Genomic DNA, 19,568 nt, shown 5'->3' with positions numbered 1-19,568 from the left:
TTTCAGAAGGTGACTGGAGAGAAGTGACTTGTGGGGTGCCACAGGGTTCTGTCTTGGGTCCAGTCTTATTCAACATCTTTATCAATGACTTGGATGATGGGCTTGAGGGCATCCTGATCAAGTTTGCAGATGACACCAAATTGGGAGGGGTGGCTAATATCCCAGAGGACAGGATCACACTTCAAAATGACCTTAACAGATTAGAGAACTGGGCCAGAGCAAACAAGATTAATTTTAACAGGGAGAAATGTACTACACTTGGGCAAAAAGAAGAAGAAAAAAAGAAAGGCACAAATACAGGATGGGTGACACCTGGCTTGAGAGCAGTACATGTGAAAAGGATGTAGGAGTCTTGGTAGACCACAAACTTGACATGAGTCAACAGTGTGATGCAGCAGCTAAAAAGGCCAATGCAATTCTGGGCTGCATCAATAGGAGTATAGCGTCTAGATCAAGGGAAGTAATAGTACCACTATATTCTGCTCTGGTCAGACCTCACCTGGAATACTGTGTCCAGTTCTGGGCACCACAGTTCAAGAAGGATACTGACAAGCTGGAACGTGTCCAGAGGAGGGCAACCGAAATGGTCAAAGGCCTGGAAACAATGCCTTATGAGGAACGGCTTAGGGAGCTGGGTATGTTTAGCCTGGAGAAGAGAAGGTTAAGGGGTGATATGATAGCCATGTTCAAATATATAAATGGATGTCATATAGAGGAGGGAGAAAGGTTGTTTTCTGCTGCTCCAGAGAAGCAGACAGGTAGCAATGGATTCAAACTAAAAGAAAGAAGATTCCACCTAAACATTAGGAATAACTTCCTGACAGTAAGAGCTGTTCGACAGTGGAATTTGCTGCCAAGGAGTGTGGTGGAGTCTCCTTCTTTGGAGGTCTTTAAGCGGAGGCTTAAAGCAAGAAGATCAAACCTATCCATTCTCAATGAAATCAGCCCTGAGTGCTCACTGGAAGGACAGATCCTGAAGTTGAGGCTCCAGTACTTTGGCCACCTCATGAGAAGAGAAGACTCCCTAGAAAAGATCCTGATGTTGGGAAAGATGGAGGGCACAAGGAGAAGGGGACGACAGAGGATGAGATGGTTGGACAGTGTTCTCGAAGCTACTAACATGAGTTTGGCCAAACTGCGAGAGGCAGTGAAGGATAGGCGTGCCTGGCGTGCTCTGGTCCATGGGGTCACGAAGAGTCGGACACGACTGAACGACTGAACAACAACAACAAGCGGAGGCTTGACAGCCATCTGTCAGAAATGCTTTGATGGTGTTTCCTGCTTGACAGGGGGTTGGACTGGATGGCCCCTGTGGTCTCTTCCAACTCAATGATTCTAAGGTAAAATTATAATTCGTTGGTTTTCTAGGAGCAGTGCTTTTTAATCAAATGTAGGTTTACCAACCCATGGATTGCAAAAAGATCAAACTTATCCATCTTTAAAGAAATCAGCCCTGAGTGCTCACTGGAAGGGCAGATCCTGAAGTTGAGGCTCCAGTACTCTGGCTACCTCATGAGAAGAGAAGACTCCCTGCAAAAGACCCTGATGTTGGGAAAGATGGAGGGCACAAGGAGAAGGGGACGACAGAGGATGAGATGGTTGGACAGTGTTCTCGAAGCTACTAACATGAGTTTGGCCAAACTGCGGGAGGCAGTGAAGGACAGGCGTGCCTGGCGTGCTCTGGTCCATGGGGTTACAAAGAGTCGGACACGACTGAACGACTGAACAACAACAACAGGTTTACCAAGATAAATGTTGTCCAGTCACAAAACGAGTAAGTTTGAATTCCTGACACTCAAAAACATATTTTTTCAACTGATGAAATTTTTAAAAATTAAGTTTCGCCCTCTAAAATGACACACCCTAATTAGTACGTTTGTACAGTGCACTTGGAACATGTCTCGGGGGTTTCTTCCTATTCTAACCTAAAGCAAATAAAACAGGATCCCTGAAACAAGGTAGGAGCTACTTATATCCCTCTCTTGTAATTCAGGCAGCAAAAAAACAGCAATTTACAAAACATAAAAACCGTTACATAAGTTGCCACACAGTGGCTTAAAATTGGCAAAGCAACAGCCATGATTTACTGCCTCGTGCCTTAAAACTGCCTCCAGGGAAAGTGGTTATCGTAAAAGCTCCCTCACCAATAATGAAACTGCTGGCAGAGAAAAATATACTTCTGCAAAAAAATTAAAAAAATCAGAACTGTGTTGTAAGCAGTCTAGCATACAAGAGCCCCTATCTGAGGTCAAATTTAATATCTGCCCATCCATTTGTTTCCAATTCCCAACGTTCATGCTGCCAGAAAACAGGACCAGGAAAACAGAAGCAAGTAAAAGTGGGGAGCCTCTGTTTATGGAGCGAGGTTTTTTTTTTTTTTTTTTTTTTTTTCATGAGGCGCATTGTTAGTGAGCTGAAGCAATGTCTCTGCACAGAGAAACCCATTCCATCCTGCAACTGGCTGGCCAGTGAAAGACGAGCTGAGCAGAGTGCCAAGTCCTTAAGTGCTACTTCATCATCTCAGTGCTCCCTGCAGTCACTGGAAGCCGGCTTCCCTTTTTGTGAGTGCAGCCAAGAAGAAATTTCCCTTAAAAAAATTAATTCTGGAAAGAGTTATATGGGAGTTGGCCCTCCATAGCAGGTGTCGCCAACCTTTTTGGACATTTCGGATTCTGAGAGAGTGCTGGGGGTGCCAGTCAAGAAATAGCTGCTAAGTGGGGACATGGAATAACACAAAATGGCTGCCATGGGGAGTGTGGCCTAGCACAAAATTTAGAGAGGCTGCTCACCCTGCTGCCCTCATAGCCTTTTGCTTAGGGGAAGTCGGCTATATCCTGTTGGACCTGATTGTGGAGAACATAACAACGTTGATTTTACACACAAACCCTGATGCTGTCTGATAGCAGGGAGCCTTCCTCAGTAACCAGGCAAAATATGCTATGCGGCCATACCACACAGACCCTAATTTCACAGAATTTGCTTAGAAGTTACCTGTGCGTTTTGCGCCATGACCTTCTAGTGGGGCTAGAGACTTGTTTATTAGTTATTTTTTAACGGAAGGTGAAAAGTCTGAGGCACCTCTCTATGACACCATTGAAAATGTTGCACACGCTATCAAGGCCATGGTTGCTCCACAGACTGTCATGGCTGTGGCATTGCTGGTTTGCTGGGATTCAGCAATACCAGCAACCTAGATTGGCACTTCAAATCATAAGGTATTGTTCCCTGTCCCACTAGCAGAAACGCTCAAAGAAGTGCCTTTTAATATGCCACAGGGGTTGCAATTTCAAACCCCCCCCCTCCATCCAGACTAGGCATTCTCCAAGCTCTACATCTTCAAGCTGAGTGATCAGGGTTTATAAATGTTGCATTGCTCATAATCTTAATGCCAACTATTTTGTTGAAAACAACGTCTGCTGAAGGAGAGTCACGAGAGGGATCAAAGGGGGCGGCCTTTGAGATAGGGGTCTAAGTAGTCTAATGGAGAGTGCGAATGACGTTTCACAGAAGATCCATGCTCAATCATTAATGCCTCCTTTGCAGGCGTACAAATAATGCATCATATTGTTCGAATGCAGCTGTCTCAGCCCATAGTATACTTACTGGTGAATAAGCCTCATTGAACTAAATAGGGTATATTTCCAGGGCATATACTCCATGAGGAACGTTTGAGCATTTCTATTGAACAAACGCGTAAAAGAGAAACTATATTGGTTCATTTCAGAAACTTAAATATCCATCTGCTGACTTCACTATGTCAGATGCTCCAGGGCATTGTGGGAAATATAATGTTGTGGTGGTAGTGGGGTGTTACTTGTGGGGTAGCTGGGTTGTTGGGGGTCGCCTTGCTAAGAACCCTCAACCCTGTCCAGCTGTACTGTCTGCCTGCTTCTGGGTTCAGTTCTAAATGCTGGCCTTAATCTTTAAGGCTACTCTGAAAACGATTGAAAGGGTACAAATAAAATGAAATGGTCTGGGACCAGGATATCATAAGAATATTTTTTCAAAATTCAAAAACAACCCCCCCCCAATTGTCCTGAGTTGGACACATCATTAGATAAGATTAAAATAACCTATGTAATGTAAGCAGAGAGCGTATCATACCAGCCTTCTGCTTAGATCAGCCAGCCAGTTCTGACTGACGTCCACTCTATTTTTAGACCCTTGTGTCTGGCACAAGCTCTCATGTTGTTGAGCTCCGTTGCCAACATGTGAGATCTCTAGATCCCTGTAGCTATCGGTGTTTGTGAACCCTGATCTGTCCAGTGATCACGTTCCTACTTGTGTGACACTGTTTTCATTTGCAGGGCAGTCGCTGCTGCTTATAGGCTTTATACAGGCAGCTAAATTTCTTCAAGAATCCAAAGTTCTTCAAAATAAAGCAATTATAAAAAAAACCAGCCTTAAAATCTGTAATAGAGCATTGTATGCATGCTGGAAGGGACGCCAGCATTTTTGTAAGGTTGTGAGCGGTTTAATATGCCTTGTTTTGTATGGTTTCCAGCCTTTGCTTAACTGAATACGCATAGCGTTAATGCAGTATATTGCAAGTAAATGTACAAACAAAATAGGAAATTCTTTCCAGTAGCACCTTAGAGACCAACTGAGTTTGTTCTTGGTATGAGCTTTCGTGTGCATGCACACTTCTTCAGATACCAAGTGTGCATTCTTTCAGTGTGCATGCACATGAAAGCTCATACCAAGAACAAACTCAGTTGGTCTCTAAGGTGCTACTGGAAAGAATTTCCTATTTTGTTTCGACTATGGCAGACCAACACGGCTACCCACCTGTAAGTAAATGTACAGTACACTATCTCAGAATCCTTTCCAAAAATCTTCTCCAAACAGCAGGTGCTGGGGCTGAGGATGCATTAATACAGGAGAGGGCCTATTAGAAGAAAGTAACAGCTGATTGGAATGGGGTCGTAAGGCGAGGTAAAGTTTCACAACAACAGTACAGCTGAAAGTATGGTGTAGTAGTTGTTACAAAGTTGGACTAGGATTTGAAAGACCGGGATTCAAATATTCAGTCAAATATGAAGCCTATGAAGAGAAGACTCCCTAGAAAAGACCCTGATGTTGGGAAAGATGGAGGGCACAAGGAGAAGGGGACGACAGAGGATGAGATGGTTGGACAGTGTTCTTGAAGCTACTAGCATGAGTTTGGCCAAATTGCGGGAGGCAGTGAAAGATTGGCGTGCCTGGCGTGCTCTGGTCCATGGGGTCACGAAGAGTCGGACATGACTGAACGATGAAACCTATTGTGTGTTACTGGGCCAGATACATTCCATCAGCCTAAGCAACTTCACAGGGTGGTTGTGATGATAAAATAAAGGGAGGAGGGAAGAACATTTTGTACACCACCTTGGAGACAATATATAAACAGAATAATAAAATGACAGGTTATCTTTCCTGGTTTTTGATTTTAGAGAAACTCACATTCAAATCCCAGGGTGGCTTTGAAGGTTATTTGTGTTGCCTTGGGCATGCCAGCATTTCTCTGCTGGATCTCAAAAGGGCTGTTTTGAATTGATGGTAAAGATGAGGTGGTATTGTCGCTACCCATCCTTAGCAAGTTGGATGGAAGCACAGAGCATTAGCTGTTACCCAAGTGCAACAGTGCTCTCCCCACCTGTAACTTCCAGCAACTGGTATTGAGAGATATGCTGCCTCAAGATAGTGAAGGCAAAGGTTGCCATCATGGCTAGTAGCTACTGATCATCTTTTAGAGTCCTCTTTTAGAGGCATCCCAACTTGGTTCCCATCACTGCCTCCTTTTGATAGCAAATTTCAGCTTGACAACTTGCTGTGTGATGAAGTACTGTACTTTCTGTTGCTTCAGCTTCACTGGGTGTCTCTCGAGTCGTCTGACTCACACACCTTTGGAGTGTTGGTTCAGATGCTCACACACTCCCAAGCTTTTGGAGTCCCAGTCAAAATATGCATATAGATGCCAGTGTAATTATGTGCATTTTGGCACAGAAATAATTTTTAAGCTAACTGGGCATGAGTGGCTATTATTCGGCTTTATATTTTCCTCCTAACGTTGACTAAGAAAAGGAGGTGTACTTCATGTCACTTACATTTTCTCCCTCTACAAAGCTAAATTTATTATTCTGCCTCTAAAGAATTTGACACCTTGGATTATAGGCCTGCTGTGACAGTTTAGCACAGGGAATTGTTGCCATGGTTAACACTACAAAATGAGAAAGATAACCTTTAACTGAAACAGCCGCAGTTAGGCTGCCCTGCGCACCTGTAAGCTACTTCTACTTCCCAAGTGTGTGTTCCAAACAGTTCAGATTTTGCAGCGCATGTTCACAAGACAGGCAAAGCATTGTAAGCAGACTCTATATCCAGGTTTACCAAAATTTTAACTGCCTCATGCTTTTGAATATCTGGGGACAAGATGGCTAATGAGGAACAGTAGGCAAGTTCTGGAGCTTAAAAGCAAAAAAAAAAAAAAAACCCTGCAACAGGAGAGTGAAAAAAACAAAGAGAAAACAGTTTGACGTTCTAAAAGACAAAGGTGTTAGGATTATTTGCAAGGGAGACAACACTACAGGGAGACAACGCAAATTACACACACACACACACACACACACCATTCATGAACTGAATGAGATTCAGGGTTGATTTAGGCTTGTATAAAAGTCCTTACTCAGGGCAGCATTCCGTTCAGCTGTTGTAGTGTAAGAAGTTCTTTGGCCATACAGCAACAGCCAAACACAAGCCCAGATGCTGCCTGGAACATACACCCATGTGTTGTTTTTAAAGAAAGCCAGGGTAGAGTACAGTGGTGCCCCGCTAGACGAAAATAATTCGTTCTGTGAAAATTTTCGTCTAGCGGGTTTTTCGTCTTGCGGAGCGGCAATGACAGCCGCGCTCCGCAAAACGAAAAAAAAAAAGACGAAAATTTTTCGTCTTGCGAGGCAGCCCCATAGACTTTTTCGTCTTGCGGGGCAGCCTTCCGCTAGACGAATGCCTTCGTCTAGCGAGTTTTTCGTCTTGCGAGGCATTCGTCTAGCGGGGTACCACTGTATTGGTTAATGGTTGGAGATCTGGTTTCAAACCTCTAATTGGGCTCCAAAGCTCCCTGGGTTCTCTGGAGCTAGTCACCTTCCCTCAACCCAATCCACTTCACAGGGCGGTTGTAAAGATAAAGGAGGAGGGTGGATCGTGTGGGATATAAATGCAAATAACAGTAGCTACGGCAGGCATCTGGAGTATATGCTCATAGGCAGGACTTCCTGGTGGCAGCACACAAAGGAGTCAAGTCTAAAGCTTGGCCTTTTAGTTCCTTCTCCTGGCCTCTGAGCCAGTCAAATGGAAGAGAAAGCTATTAGGACAAAAATAAACCAATGGCAGACGTATCTTGCTTTGCCATGGCAATCCAATAAGGCGTAGTAATCAGCCTGTGATGTGTTTTAACCCCTTCCTTCCCCATGGGAGGTGAGAAAAAGAGAGCACACTGCCATTCTTTTTGAAGAACTTTAATACACATCTTTTCATGCAAAGTCAGAACACAGCAATCGATTTGTAGCTTGGAAGAGAGAAAGCAACTGATCCTCAGTGCTGGCCCTTATCCTTCTTTGGAGGGAAAAATGTATACTCAACCGCAAGAGCTACCACAAAGGCTGTAAATCCCCATTTGAATCCTTTGCCGAGAACTTCCATGATAGTGACAGGTTTTGCAAAGGTGCCCATATACCGCCAGGCTTCGTTGCTAGAGGCAAGACAAAAAGAACAAAGATGAACAAAAAGTAAAGTTGTACAACTGCCTATGTTGGTCTACAAATTTAATGATATATCCTGAAGCAATATTACAGTGAAAAGTGTTGTGGTTTTTCAGGCTTGTATCCCTACAGAAGTTAACCTAAGGAAATCCATAGAAGGAAAGCTTCTTGTCTTCTTCTCCCCTCTGCAACCCCCACAAAGTATCTCTGAAGGGCCCCACCCTCTTGAATACAGTAATGTGGGATGGACTGTGGTGCGGGGGATGCCCAAAACGGCTTGGATCTTAAGACAGCAAAGGAAGTTCACAGAAGCAAAGTTTCCCATCGCTCCTTCCCACTCTTAAGTTAGACTTTTCTATGAGGTCTGTCGTTTTTAATTATCGATTTTGCTTACAGGTTGTGTTTATTGCTTGTGGTCTCTAATAAGAATCCATTCAGCTATAATTCATAAGCAACCATATAATTTTCCTTGTCGGTCTACTGCAATCACTGAGCTTCTGATGCCACTTTAGAATGATGCATTCTTTGAAAGAGCAGCTCTCTAACATGCTTTAATGCTATCCTGGGAACATTTTCTAGTGTTTTTCAAACTTGGGTCTCCAGCTGTTATTGGACTACAATAACCACTGCTAGCTAGGGGTGATAACTGTTGTCCAACAACAGCTGGGTGCCCACCAGTTGCGTAGGAAGGGCAGGGCGTAGGGGGTGCTTCGCCCCGGGGAAGGGGGGGGTGACACTTGGTGGCCCCTCCCGCCACCCGGCACCCTGTCTGTGCTGCTCAGTGCATCTGAGTCGGTGTCGCTGCTCCCGCGGCAACCGAGCGAACTGCCGAGAGAGCGGCGGCTCGTGGGGCTGCCCCATCCGTAAAGCAGCATGGACGGGGCATCCCACAAGCCGCCGCCTGCCCGGTCGCCGCGGGAGCAGCAGCGCGGGGTGGGATGCACCGCGCATGCGCGGCACTTCCATGCATGCACAGCCCGTCGCGACATGCGTCCTGACGTTGCGACGCCCCGCCCCCCAGGGGGGTGCGTCCGCGCACCGCCCTGGGTGGCGCAGAGGCTTCCTCCGCCACTGGCACCCACATTTGAGAAACACTGCCAAGAATGTCCAATCCCTTCCCTAGATATTACAGCACTCTGGCTTGCAAAACTCCTATGTGCATCACTTGGTACTACCTGAATAAACTTCCTTACTGTGCAAAGGAAAAAATTACATTCTTTCCTCTGCCCTCTTTGCCTCTGATCTCTCCCATCACTAGCATATGGCCCTTGGAAGGGAATGTGACCCCTGGGCTGAAGATAGTTCTCTACACCAATCCTAAGTATTTCAGAGGATTTTGTTCCTGAACTGACATTAAAAAACAACCTGAACCTATTTAGAGGGTTTTGGATCTTTCCTTGTAAAAGGAGGATATTGTCTGCTATACAGTAAGTCTGTGGCTGACAAGAGCAAGTGAAAGGCCATATTTTTGCCAGCTCTTACCGAAGCCATGGATCCTTCAGACCACGCCGAGCCAACCTTTCTTGGATATCCTGTAGGGGAGTCCCCTCTACCTTCCATACTTTGGGATCAGGAAATTCCACTTTGACGGGACCATGTTCATGACCATGCCCCATGCTTCTGGAGAAAGATTTAAAAGAAAAGAAAAGCAGCTCTTACAAGATACATTGTACAAGGTTATTTATAAAACTGCATTCAGAGCTTCTCTTTATAAAATAATAGGAAATTGACCAGCCACCACACAATGGCCACATAAGAAATGTGTCAAGTATTCCTTAGCAAACTGCAGTTATTCATAATAGCAGTTCATAATACTCTAATTGGCTAAGCCCTTTAAGAACTGGGTGGAACACCCCCACTCAGCACTTGAGTAGAACATTTAAGTAGTGCTGTATTTGCAGGAGCACAACTTAGCATCTGACACCCTCTAGCATTTGCTGCAGAATGGATGGGAAGAATGTTTTGTTTTGTTTTTGCTCCCCCATCATTCTCTTTTGGAAACCAAGTTGGAAAAACTGTCTCCTGAAATTACATATAAATAGGGGTGGGTGGGTGTGTCTACCCTAAAAGCCTTCCCTGTGATAATTTCACTTAGGACAATTAAATGTCAAGCTACAGCTAAGGGAGGAGAAAGACACACACACGCACACACGTGTGTGTGTGTGCGCAGAGTCAAAACTCCAGTTTGAATGCTCCAGCAGTACAGTATTGCCAAGGTCATATAGAAGTACTATGAAAAAACTGCATGGAAGTGGGAGTAGAGGGATTGGCCATGCTCCTCATGTGGTTATGTCAAAGGTACAAGTCAGTACAGTATTTACATGACACTCAATACAACTATATTTCGCACACTTCACATGTTGTTGTTGTTCAGTCGTGTCCGACTCTTCGTGACCCCATGGACCAGAGCACGCCAGGCACGCCTATCCTTCACTGCCTCTCGCAGTTTGGCCAAACTCATGTTAGTAGCTTTGAGAACACTGTCCAACCATCTCATCCTCTGTCGTCCCCTTCTCCTTGTGCCCTCCATCTTTCCCAACATCAGGGTCTTTTCTAGGGAGTCTTCTCTTCTCATGAGGTGGCCAGAGTACTGGAGCCTCAACTTCAGGATCTGTCCTTCTAATGAGCACTGAGGGCTGATTTCTTTAAGAATGGATAGGTTTGTTCTTCTTGCAGTCCATGGGACTCTCAAGAGTCTCCTCCAGCACCATAATTCAAAATTCACAAAAGGCTCATTGACTGTTATGGAAATGATTCCCCTGCAATGGAAGTGCTTCCCTGAGACAAGACATCTGGATTAAATTAAACTTTTAAAAACTGCACCTACTTTAAGTGGCAGTAGGTTGGAAAGGCCCTAGACCAGTGGTTCCCAATTAGCTAATTACTGAGGAACCCCTATTTTTCAAAAGCCAATTTACAGACCTTCTACTTTTGAAAATTTTGATAACTATAGCATGGGTGTAGCCGGGGGAGGGCAGCTGCTCCCAAAATCAATACAAAGCTGTGATTCTGCTCCCCCCAAAAGCCTGCCCCCCCAACAAAAACCCATGCTCTATGGTAGTCACCACTGCTACAGCACATTTTGTTCCAAAATTGCTTTGCAGTGGTGACTACCATAGAGCATGGGGTAAAAAATATGAAATAAAATAGAGAAAGAAACTGTACAAAAATGCAACTTTAAAAATTATCTCCAGTCAAATTAGGAAATTCCCCAATTTTAAGAGACAAATTGTGTTTAGCAGTTCAAAGCTGCAATAAACTGCATTTTAATAAGCTTTATTAATTACAATTCCTTCTAAAATTAGTTTTTAAATGGCTTGCATTCCAAGAACGGCGGTACAAGATCATGGAGCTTCTATTGCTTGCGAACAAGATGTACTGACTTGCATTAGTCATACTCCAGATCTGTACATAAGACATAATCATCATTCTGCTCTTGAAAGTACTCATTTGACTCAGCAGTTAGATAAGTACATAGAAAAGACTTTGCAAGACTGAGATCCAGAACGATGAAACTAAAAGGGAATGAATGAATGAATTGGCGTCTTCCCATTCTTTTGACAGATCAGAAAAAAACTTTAATGGGTACTTCAATAAATTTTAGATGACCATTTATATTCTCAAGACATGATGTGCCCTGACGAGGCTTTTAGTCCTTGAATAAATTATTTAAGACAACAACCAAGGGTGACATTTTAGCTTTTGGTATATGAGTAGCAACTAATATTCCCTGTTGTTGTTTTCGAGTCTGCTCCCCCTCCACCTGCCTAATGCTAATAATGCAGTTGCATCTGACTGGTCAAATAGTGTCAGTGTACTGGAAGAAGCAAAGATCACCAGTGTCGAAGCAATTATTCTTCAACATCAACTTTGTTGGACTGGTCATGTTGTGTGGATGCCTGACTATCGTCTTCCAAAGCAACTACTCAATTCTGAACTTAAAAATGGAAAGCATAATGCTGGTGGTTGACAAAAGAGGTTGAAAGACTCTCTCAAGGCAAATCTAAAAAAAATGTAGTGTAAACAGTGACAACTGGGAAACACTGGCCTGCGAGCACTCCAGTTGGAGAACAGCCTTTACCAAAGCTTGGAAGACACTCGAACTCAGGATGCAAGGGAGAAACGAGCTAAGAGGAAGGCACGCTTGGCAAATCCACACAGTGATCAACTCCTGCCCAGAAACCAATGTCCCCACTGTGGAAGGATGTGTGGGTCCAGAATTGGCCTCCACAGTCACTTACGGACTCATTGTTAAAACCGTGTTTATGGAAGACAATCTTACTCGGCTACGAGTGATCACCAAAGAAGAAGAAGAAGTTTTGAAAGCCTTATTATAGGCTTGCAATCCTATAATACTTACTTGGAAGTGAGCACCACTGAAAACACCAATATTTATTTCTGAGTAGATACATATAGGATCACACAGCTGAACAGCAAAAGGTGCTTTCATTATAAGCAATCTGATACTTATGCCAATTACAAAGAGCAAGTGAGTTAATGTGATATCTCAACAACAGACAAGTTTTTTTTAATGTAATGAATTATTATAAAATGTCAAAATAATATAAAATGATTAATATAGCAGTTCTTTTCTTTGGCTTTTATCCCCATACACTAGGTGTAGTAACATTAAAAAGGACGAAAAGAAAACTGGAAGAAAGCAAACAGCAACTATTTATTTTTTAAAAAATTCAGTTTTTAAATGCACTTGTACTTCATAGGCAGTAGCCAGTACATGAGGGACACATCCCCCCCTCCCAGTGCTTTACTTTTCCATGGAAAACTTTGTTTCATAAGTTAATTAGGAACAATGAGTGCATTCCAAGTGCAAATAGCATTTTAGGCAAGGGTGATGATTTCAAAGCTGTAAGCTTTGTTTACTAAACGCAAGGAAAACATGCAAAATTTGATCACTCTCTACAGCATCAGGAAGTTTTCCAAAGGAAGCCTAACAATTTATGATGCAAATTCCCATATGCAAATTCCCAGAATTTGCATAGGAAACTTTCCAGTTCAAGGTTTTCCAGATAACCAGCATGGCTGGCTGTAGTCAAGCATCAGCAGGCTGTTCTAGGCAGCATCCTTTGCCACTGATGACTGCTTCTATTCCTCTTCAGTGATGCCTTCAGTGATGCAGGGCAGCAGCAGGAGCAGCTCTGTTTGCCCAGATTGCTGCAGAACTAAGGGCCGAGCAGCATCCAGTCTTTCCCTTGCTAGCAAAGGACACCATAATGATATTGAAGAAGTTACCAACCTATGCTGCAGCAATCTTGGAATATTTTACAACCCTTGACTGCACTCAACATAGGTGGTCAGCCAACATTATCAAACTACTAAACTAACCAGCATGGCAACCCTAATTTCAACATTAAAGAATTCCTTCACCTGAAAATAAAACTAAAGTCTGGTATACAGCAGCCACAAATATAGCTACTTGTCTGGTGGCTGGAGGAGAATCTTGCTTGTCACAGGAAACCAAACATAAATAATGTGCAAGCAGATGGGCTAGGAGCTACAAAGTTATGCCTTTTTGTTGCAAGGGATCCAGACTTGCTTAACCGAGCTGGTACTTCTGAGGTTTGTATAATTCCAAACCAATATGTTCTGCCCCCCCCCCCCCAAAAAACAGCACCGAAAAGCTACCGTAATTTTCTACAATAGAATAACTACATCAGTAGCGGTACCAATATGTTCAAAACAGTTGAGCTACTGATATGAATATTTGTGATATGATGAGCAATGCAATTCCCTGTCTCCACAATTTTGTGATTCATAAACTGTCCACTGTCGGTGAACTGCATGTTCTTACTTTGCTTCCCACCGACAGCTCTACCTTGTGTGTCTGTGTGTACATTAGCTTCAGCTGAGCAGCCACTGCGGTGAATCTCTCTGACACCACCACCAGAAACTCTCGTTTGTTCTCCTGCACAGGTGCATATAACTCAACAGGTGTGGAGTTTTATTTCTCTCTGCTTTATCTCTCCCAACAACACATTGTTCTGTATCCTAAGAATGCCATGTCCTTCCACTAAGGAACATGCACAGGGTTACCCCACAGCTAAACCACTGAGCCTCTTGGGCTTGCCAATCAGAAGGTTGGCGGTTCAAATCCCCACGTTGCTCTGTCCCAGCTGCTGCCAACCTAGCAGTTCAAAAACATGCCAATGCAAGTAAATAGGTACCGCTGTGGCGGGAAGGTAAACAGCGTTTCTGTGTGCTCTGGTTTCTGTCACGGTGTCCCGTTGTGCCAGAAGCAGTTTAGTCATGCTGGCCACATGACCTAGAAAGTTGTCTGTGGACAAACACCGCCTCCCTCAGCCTGAAATGCAAGATGAGCGCCACAACCCCATAGTCGCCTTGGACTGGACTTAGCCGTTCAAGGGTCCTTTACCTTTACCTTATCCTAATAATAATAATAATAATAATAATAATTTATTTATACCCCGCCCATCTGGCTGGGTTTCCCCAACAACCCTGCAAGGTAGATCGGCTTAATCGACCGACCGTTACTAAAGGTATTCAACGGACTACCAAGATGCCTTTGATTTCAAGATGCATCAACTACCGCGATGTATTGAGTAGCCCCGTTCAGAACAGGCCGAACTGCAGCCAACCACCGCCTCGAAAGCCTTGCATCTTTTATCGGTGACCCAGATGATTAGGGCAAGGAATAAGGCTTCCCAGTCTCGGCAAGGAACATAAAAGGGGAGCCGCAGGGCGGGGGGGGGGCAGACGTTAAAAACAGGAGGAACCTGTAAACCATCCCATACCTGGAAGCTCGGTGACCCTTTTCAACAGGACTTCAGGGAGCCTCACCGGAAACGGAAGCCAGTCCCGTCTTGCCAAGCTCGTCAGGAAAACCTAACCGAGCTCAAGTGGTTCCGCATAAGGAAAGAAGGCGAGGCGGCCTTTTCCGGGTTCTGAAGCTCCGCCCCTTTTCCTTCAGGCTTTAAGCGGCGCCGCGCTTCTCCATTGGCTGTAAGGTCTTTCCCCCCCTGCCCTCCCCGCGCGCCCGTCGGAGGGAAGCCAATGAATTCTGCGCTTGCTGGGGGAGGGCCAATGGGCGGGCGCCTTGTTACGCTGCAGGAGACGCTGACAGGGACTGGAGGAGGAGTGAGCGCGGGGAGGTCGGAGGTGGGGGGAGGGGGAAGCTGTGGAGAAGGAGAAAAGCGAGGCATTAGCAACAGCGCCAGCAGTAATGGTGGCGGCGGCGGCGGCGGCGGCGGCGGCGGCTGAGGCGGCGAGAGGCTGCTGTGGTTAACGCCGGTCCTTCCCGCAGGTGGGTAGGCGAGCCTCTCCTTCTTTCCCGCTTCTCGTTCCCCGCTTTCGGTGTGAGGGAGGGTGGTGGGAATGGACTGGACGTGGGGCTTCGGGAGCGGCTGAGGCGCCGCTTCTCGGCTGTGACAGCTTCCTACCCCCGCTGCCCCTTCCTCCTCCTGCTCCCCGTTGCTGGCAGGTGTTTCTTCGGCCTCCTTTCGCCACTCTGGCTCTGAGCCTCCTCAGAGCACCGCCACAGTATAAACAGGTAGCAGCAGCAGCAGCCCTTTCCTTACCCTTGGCAAAGTGGAGCCTCTCTGACGTGACCATTTTTCTTTCTCTCACCCCCCCCTTCTTCTCTTTGCCCTCCTCCCTGTTCTTCCAAGACCGGGTTCCTTTCCTCCCAAAGCAAAGCTTTATTTCACTCCTCCACCCGTTCGCCTTTAGGCTAAGCTCCCCTTCTCCAAAATCTCACAGCTGTTACCGGGGCGGTTTTCATCCCAGGACAAAAAAGCAACAACAGAAAACATCGCCTCACAGAGCCTTTTGCTTACAAGACATTTGATGATGTCCTGGCTTCAAGCTTGCACCTACTGGTGTTTTATTTTTATTTCTCCTCCAAGGTACTTGAGGCCTCTCATTGCACCTTCGAGGTTTACTCCTTCCTTGAGGGATTGGCAGCACGCTTTGCCCACCTTCAGAATAAAGAGAGGAGACCCCTTTTCTAGTCGGCAATACATCTATTGGTTTGTGCTGCGTTGCTCTCCGAGATGTCGAAGCGATTCTTTTCTTAGCAAAGTCCCTCACTGCGCTGCCACCCCTTTCTCAGTTGGTGCTTGGGAACCCTCCTCTTAACACATTAACTCCTGATACAGTGTGGGAAATGTGACTGGGCAAATTTAGTAGGGACACATTTATATCTGCAGGTTATGCAACCTCTCGACTACATGGCACATGCAGACATCCATCTACAGAGCTGGTATAGTGGACGTACATTGGCACACATTGTGTTCATGTAAACATGTAGGCTTTTGAAGTTGAGTGAGAAAAGCTGCCATACTAGCATCTATACATTCAACATTGAATACAGTTTCCTTAAGATAATAGATTGGGTTGGTGGGTTTGCTGATAGTCAACTGGATCCCCCCCCCCCCCCCCGGAAGAATGGAAGACCAGCGTTTTATAATCTACAGTGGGAGGTAAGTGCAAGTTCAGTATTTCCTTAAACAAGGATATTAATTCTATTGATTTATAGCTTTGTTCCCTCAAGTAATTGCTTTTAGGGACTTTGTAGGTATTCAAAGGGATGAGTAAGATGTACGTTAAGGTGTCTCCTGAAGATGATTCTTACTTGTCAGTCAGATGCCATTATGCAGGCTGGCTGGCTAATGCACCTGAACTGTGTAGTCTGTTCCATCTCTCCTGTGTTGAAAGGGCTGAGTATGCAGCTGTTTCATGGTTCAAAGTAAAACTGTAATTCTACTAAGTTTTGCTTATTTTCTTGCATCTAGAAGCAGAATAGGATAACTTATAATGATATAATTTTTTAGCATGTTTGTGTCAGACATTTAAAATGCCTTATTTAGAGTAAACTTCCATTAACTATAGTCTTGTTTAATCAGTTATCTTAGAACATTTGTTAACTTCTGTTATGAGATAATTAAAGACTGGAGTAAAAAAGCTTGTGAAAGAACAAGCTTCACATCTAAACAAGAAGTAGTCATTGTGGTGCCCTTCAGATGCTGTAGACCAGTGTTTTTCAACCTTTTTTGGGCAAAGGCACACTTGTTTCATGAAAAAAATCACGAGGCACACCACCATTAGAAAATGTTAAAAAATTTAACTCTGTGCCTATATTGACTATATATAAAGTAATTTTCCCGCGGCACACCAGTCAACATCTCGCGGCACACTAGTGTGCCGCGGAACAGTGGTTGAAAAACACTGCTGTAGACTACAACTCCAGTTATTCCTGAACATTGTCTATACTGGCTGGGTCTTACGGGACTTGTCATTCAAAACATCTGGAGGGCACCAAATTGGCCACCCCAGATATAAAACATTTGGACTACTGTTTTCTGTCCTTATGTGGTTTCATAGTTTAAATCTTCAAGAGAAGGTCTGATAGATGGATAGCCTCTCCAGTTCCTGGGATACAGTGACAAACTAGGTGGGAGTAAAGTTGTCTTTACAGGCTTGGCTTTATATAAGATGTAAAACTGATTAGAATATTGTACTATATCTTTAGGTAAATATGCTTACTTGTTTATGATTTCCATTCTATGTTAACTGCTCATGTTAACTGTATATATCGCTTCCTGTTATTTAAGTATGCTCAGCCTTATAATGTTACTTTTTAGGGAATTTTTTTTGATACCCTATTTTTTCTATCCATAACACTTTTCACTGTTGTAGCAGAATAGGCTAATATGTTGGGGGGTGGGGCTGATGTTTACATTGGTCTTAACTGGATGTGTAGACTGCTCAAGATGCATAAGCTGTGACTTGCCTCTGGAGCCTTGTGGGGCTGAGCAAAACTATATTGTTAGCAATAGCATGCCTAGGGGATGGGGAGAGTCACTTTTCTTTGTACAGGAAAATTAATTGTAATTTTGGTTTATCCCACTGATTTTTGTTTCAGTGGATGGTGGGGGGGGGGAATAGAGGATACTTAAGAACATAGTCATTGGTATTTTGAACTTCAGGCTTTTTACTGTATCCAAAGACATTCATGGGTTTCTAGACAGCCCAACACACCCAAAAGGCCATCATAGGCATGTTACATAAGGTATTTGTGGTACTCTTCAAAAGTGTTATGAAGAAAGGGCAAGATGGTTCAAGCAACATAAAACAAAGGAGAATACTGACAATTGTTACCCACACACCTCATGTGCATAGTAAATGCACTCCTTTGGGGGGTTATATAGGTCTACACATGCTATTACCCTATTTTCTGTAACTTTGCTCTAATTTTTTCTCTGATAACAATAGCAAAATGTGAAGATTATGCATAAATCTTCTTTCTCAAAACATTTGTAAAAGTCTGTAAATGCAGGTGTATACACAGCAGCAGCTAGACACATACAGCTCCTAAATAATAACTAATAAATGAAATTATTATTTTTTCATAAAAGTGACCCAAAGCGACTTATAAATAGCAATTGTGAATTAATGTACAGTTTGAGGGTTGCTTCCAAACCATTACTTGCACCCCTACAATCTAGTTTGCATCCTATATTTTGAGCTCCCATTGCTCGGTCCCAGCTCCTGCCCACCTAAGCAGTTTGAAAGCACATCAAAGTGCAAGTAGATAAATAGGTACCGCTCCGGCGGGAAGGTAAATGGCGTTTCCATGTGCTGCTCTGGTTCACCAGAAGTGGCTTGGTCATGCTGGCCACATGACCCGGAAGCTGTACGCCGGCTCCCTTGGCCAGTAACGTGAGATAAGCGCCGCAACCCCAGAGTCAGACACGACTGGACCTAATGGTCAGGGGTCCCTTTACCTTTACCTTTAATTTATCATTACTTCCTCTACTCGTAGCATAGTCCAGAAATGCACTTGAGTTTTCTGTGTGTCTCACTTGCTGTAGGCTTCAGTGAGGCCTGGATTTGACCCATGAAGACCCATGACTGTCTCTTGGAAGGTTGAAGGGAGGTTTGTGTAGAGGCTTGCACTGTCTGGCAGATGGTATCTATGGATCTACAGCAGGGGTCAGCAACATTTTTCAGCCGTGGGCCGGTCTACCGTCCCTCAGACCATGTGGTGGGCTGGACTATATTGGGGGGGGGGGATGAGCAAATTCCTATGCCCCACAAATAACCCAGAGATGCATTTTAAATAAAAGCACACACTCTACTCATGTAAAAACACCAGGCAGGCCCCACTAATAACCCAGAGATGCATTTTAAATTCTACTCATGTAAAAACACAATCTGTGGGCCGGATTGAGAAGGCAATTGGGCTGCATCCCACCCACGGGCTTTAGGTTGCCTACCCCTGATCTACAGAGATATCCATGGAATAACATAATGGGTGCATCTTAGTGGATTTTAGGAACTGGCTTCTCATTTGTACAGTTCTCAGAACAGAAAGCAGATGAATGTAATGAGATGCGTGTTGTAGATGTGATATGAGGTCATCCTCAGTCATTGCCGCCAAGGTATATGCAGTGTTTACCCAGTAGCTCTTTCTGTCTGTCTTTCTGCAGCCTTGACTAACAGCCTATACTCCTGGACAGAGAAAAGCAGCAGAAAGCTACTGCTTTTTGGATCTTGAAATGTTTTGTTTAAGAATGTCATCCCTGCCTTTGACAATGGGAATGTTTGACCAAACCTGTTGCTGTTGCTACAGTTCTGCACTGTTGAGCTCGGTAGACTAAACATTTTTTTCCTGTTCATTGTTGCATTTGGGTTGTTTTTCCCCTTGCCCTCTCTTTATTAGTAGGACAACATGGAGAAATGTTCTGTGTTTTCTCTTTTTTAATGTAGTAAAAAGACTTGTGAGTTTCAAAGACTAAGCCAGGAGGCTTTGATTATAAAAGATCTCATCAATATGGTCTCATCCCTAGTTTTCTT

The 19,568-nt window shown here is 44.3% G+C and overlaps 2 protein-coding genes across 4 annotated transcripts in view; one reads left to right on the top strand and one right to left on the bottom strand.

The window, feature by feature from the left end:
• Positions 1 to 7,477: 7,477 nt before the first annotated feature.
• On the bottom strand, positions 7,478 to 14,592 carry NDUFB3 (NADH:ubiquinone oxidoreductase subunit B3). Its single transcript, XM_033169565.1, has 3 exons — positions 14,507 to 14,592; positions 9,219 to 9,356; positions 7,478 to 7,726 (listed from the first exon to the last, which is right to left on the bottom strand). Exons 2-3 carry the CDS (start codon positions 9,350 to 9,352, stop codon positions 7,570 to 7,572), a joined length of 291 nt encoding a protein of 96 aa, XP_033025456.1. The 5' UTR covers positions 9,353 to 9,356; positions 14,507 to 14,592; the 3' UTR covers positions 7,478 to 7,569.
• Positions 14,593 to 14,923: 331 nt separating this feature from the next.
• FAM126B (family with sequence similarity 126 member B) overlaps positions 14,924 to 19,568 on the top strand; it is a 47,916-nt gene continuing 43,271 nt past the window's right edge. For 2 of the 3 annotated variants that reach the window (XM_033169554.1, XM_033169527.1), the window contains exon 1: positions 16,146 to 16,192. The gene's annotated coding sequence lies outside the window, so the exon portion shown is untranslated. Of the gene's footprint in view, positions 15,016 to 16,145; positions 16,193 to 19,568 lie in introns of those variants that run through there. The other variant, XM_033169536.1, reaches the window with a different exon arrangement.

The sequence above is a fragment of the Lacerta agilis genome, chromosome 1, assembly GCF_009819535.1.
Source record: "Lacerta agilis isolate rLacAgi1 chromosome 1, rLacAgi1.pri, whole genome shotgun sequence".
NCBI classification, from domain to species: domain Eukaryota; kingdom Metazoa; phylum Chordata; class Lepidosauria; order Squamata; family Lacertidae; genus Lacerta; species Lacerta agilis.
The sequence above is the reverse complement of the archived record's forward strand: the minus strand, read 5'-3'. Positions and strand labels throughout refer to the sequence as shown.

Bases quoted from the DNA above. Each gene is read 5' to 3' on its own strand.
- NDUFB3 (XM_033169565.1), bottom strand. From the start codon at position 9,352: ATGGGGCATGGTCATGAACATGGTCCCGTCAAAGTGGAATTTCCTGAT. The intron at 7,727-9,218 runs GTAAGAGCTGGC...TCTTGCCTCTAG, and splicing joins CTGAAGGATCCATGGCTTCG to CAACGAAGCCTGGCGGTATA.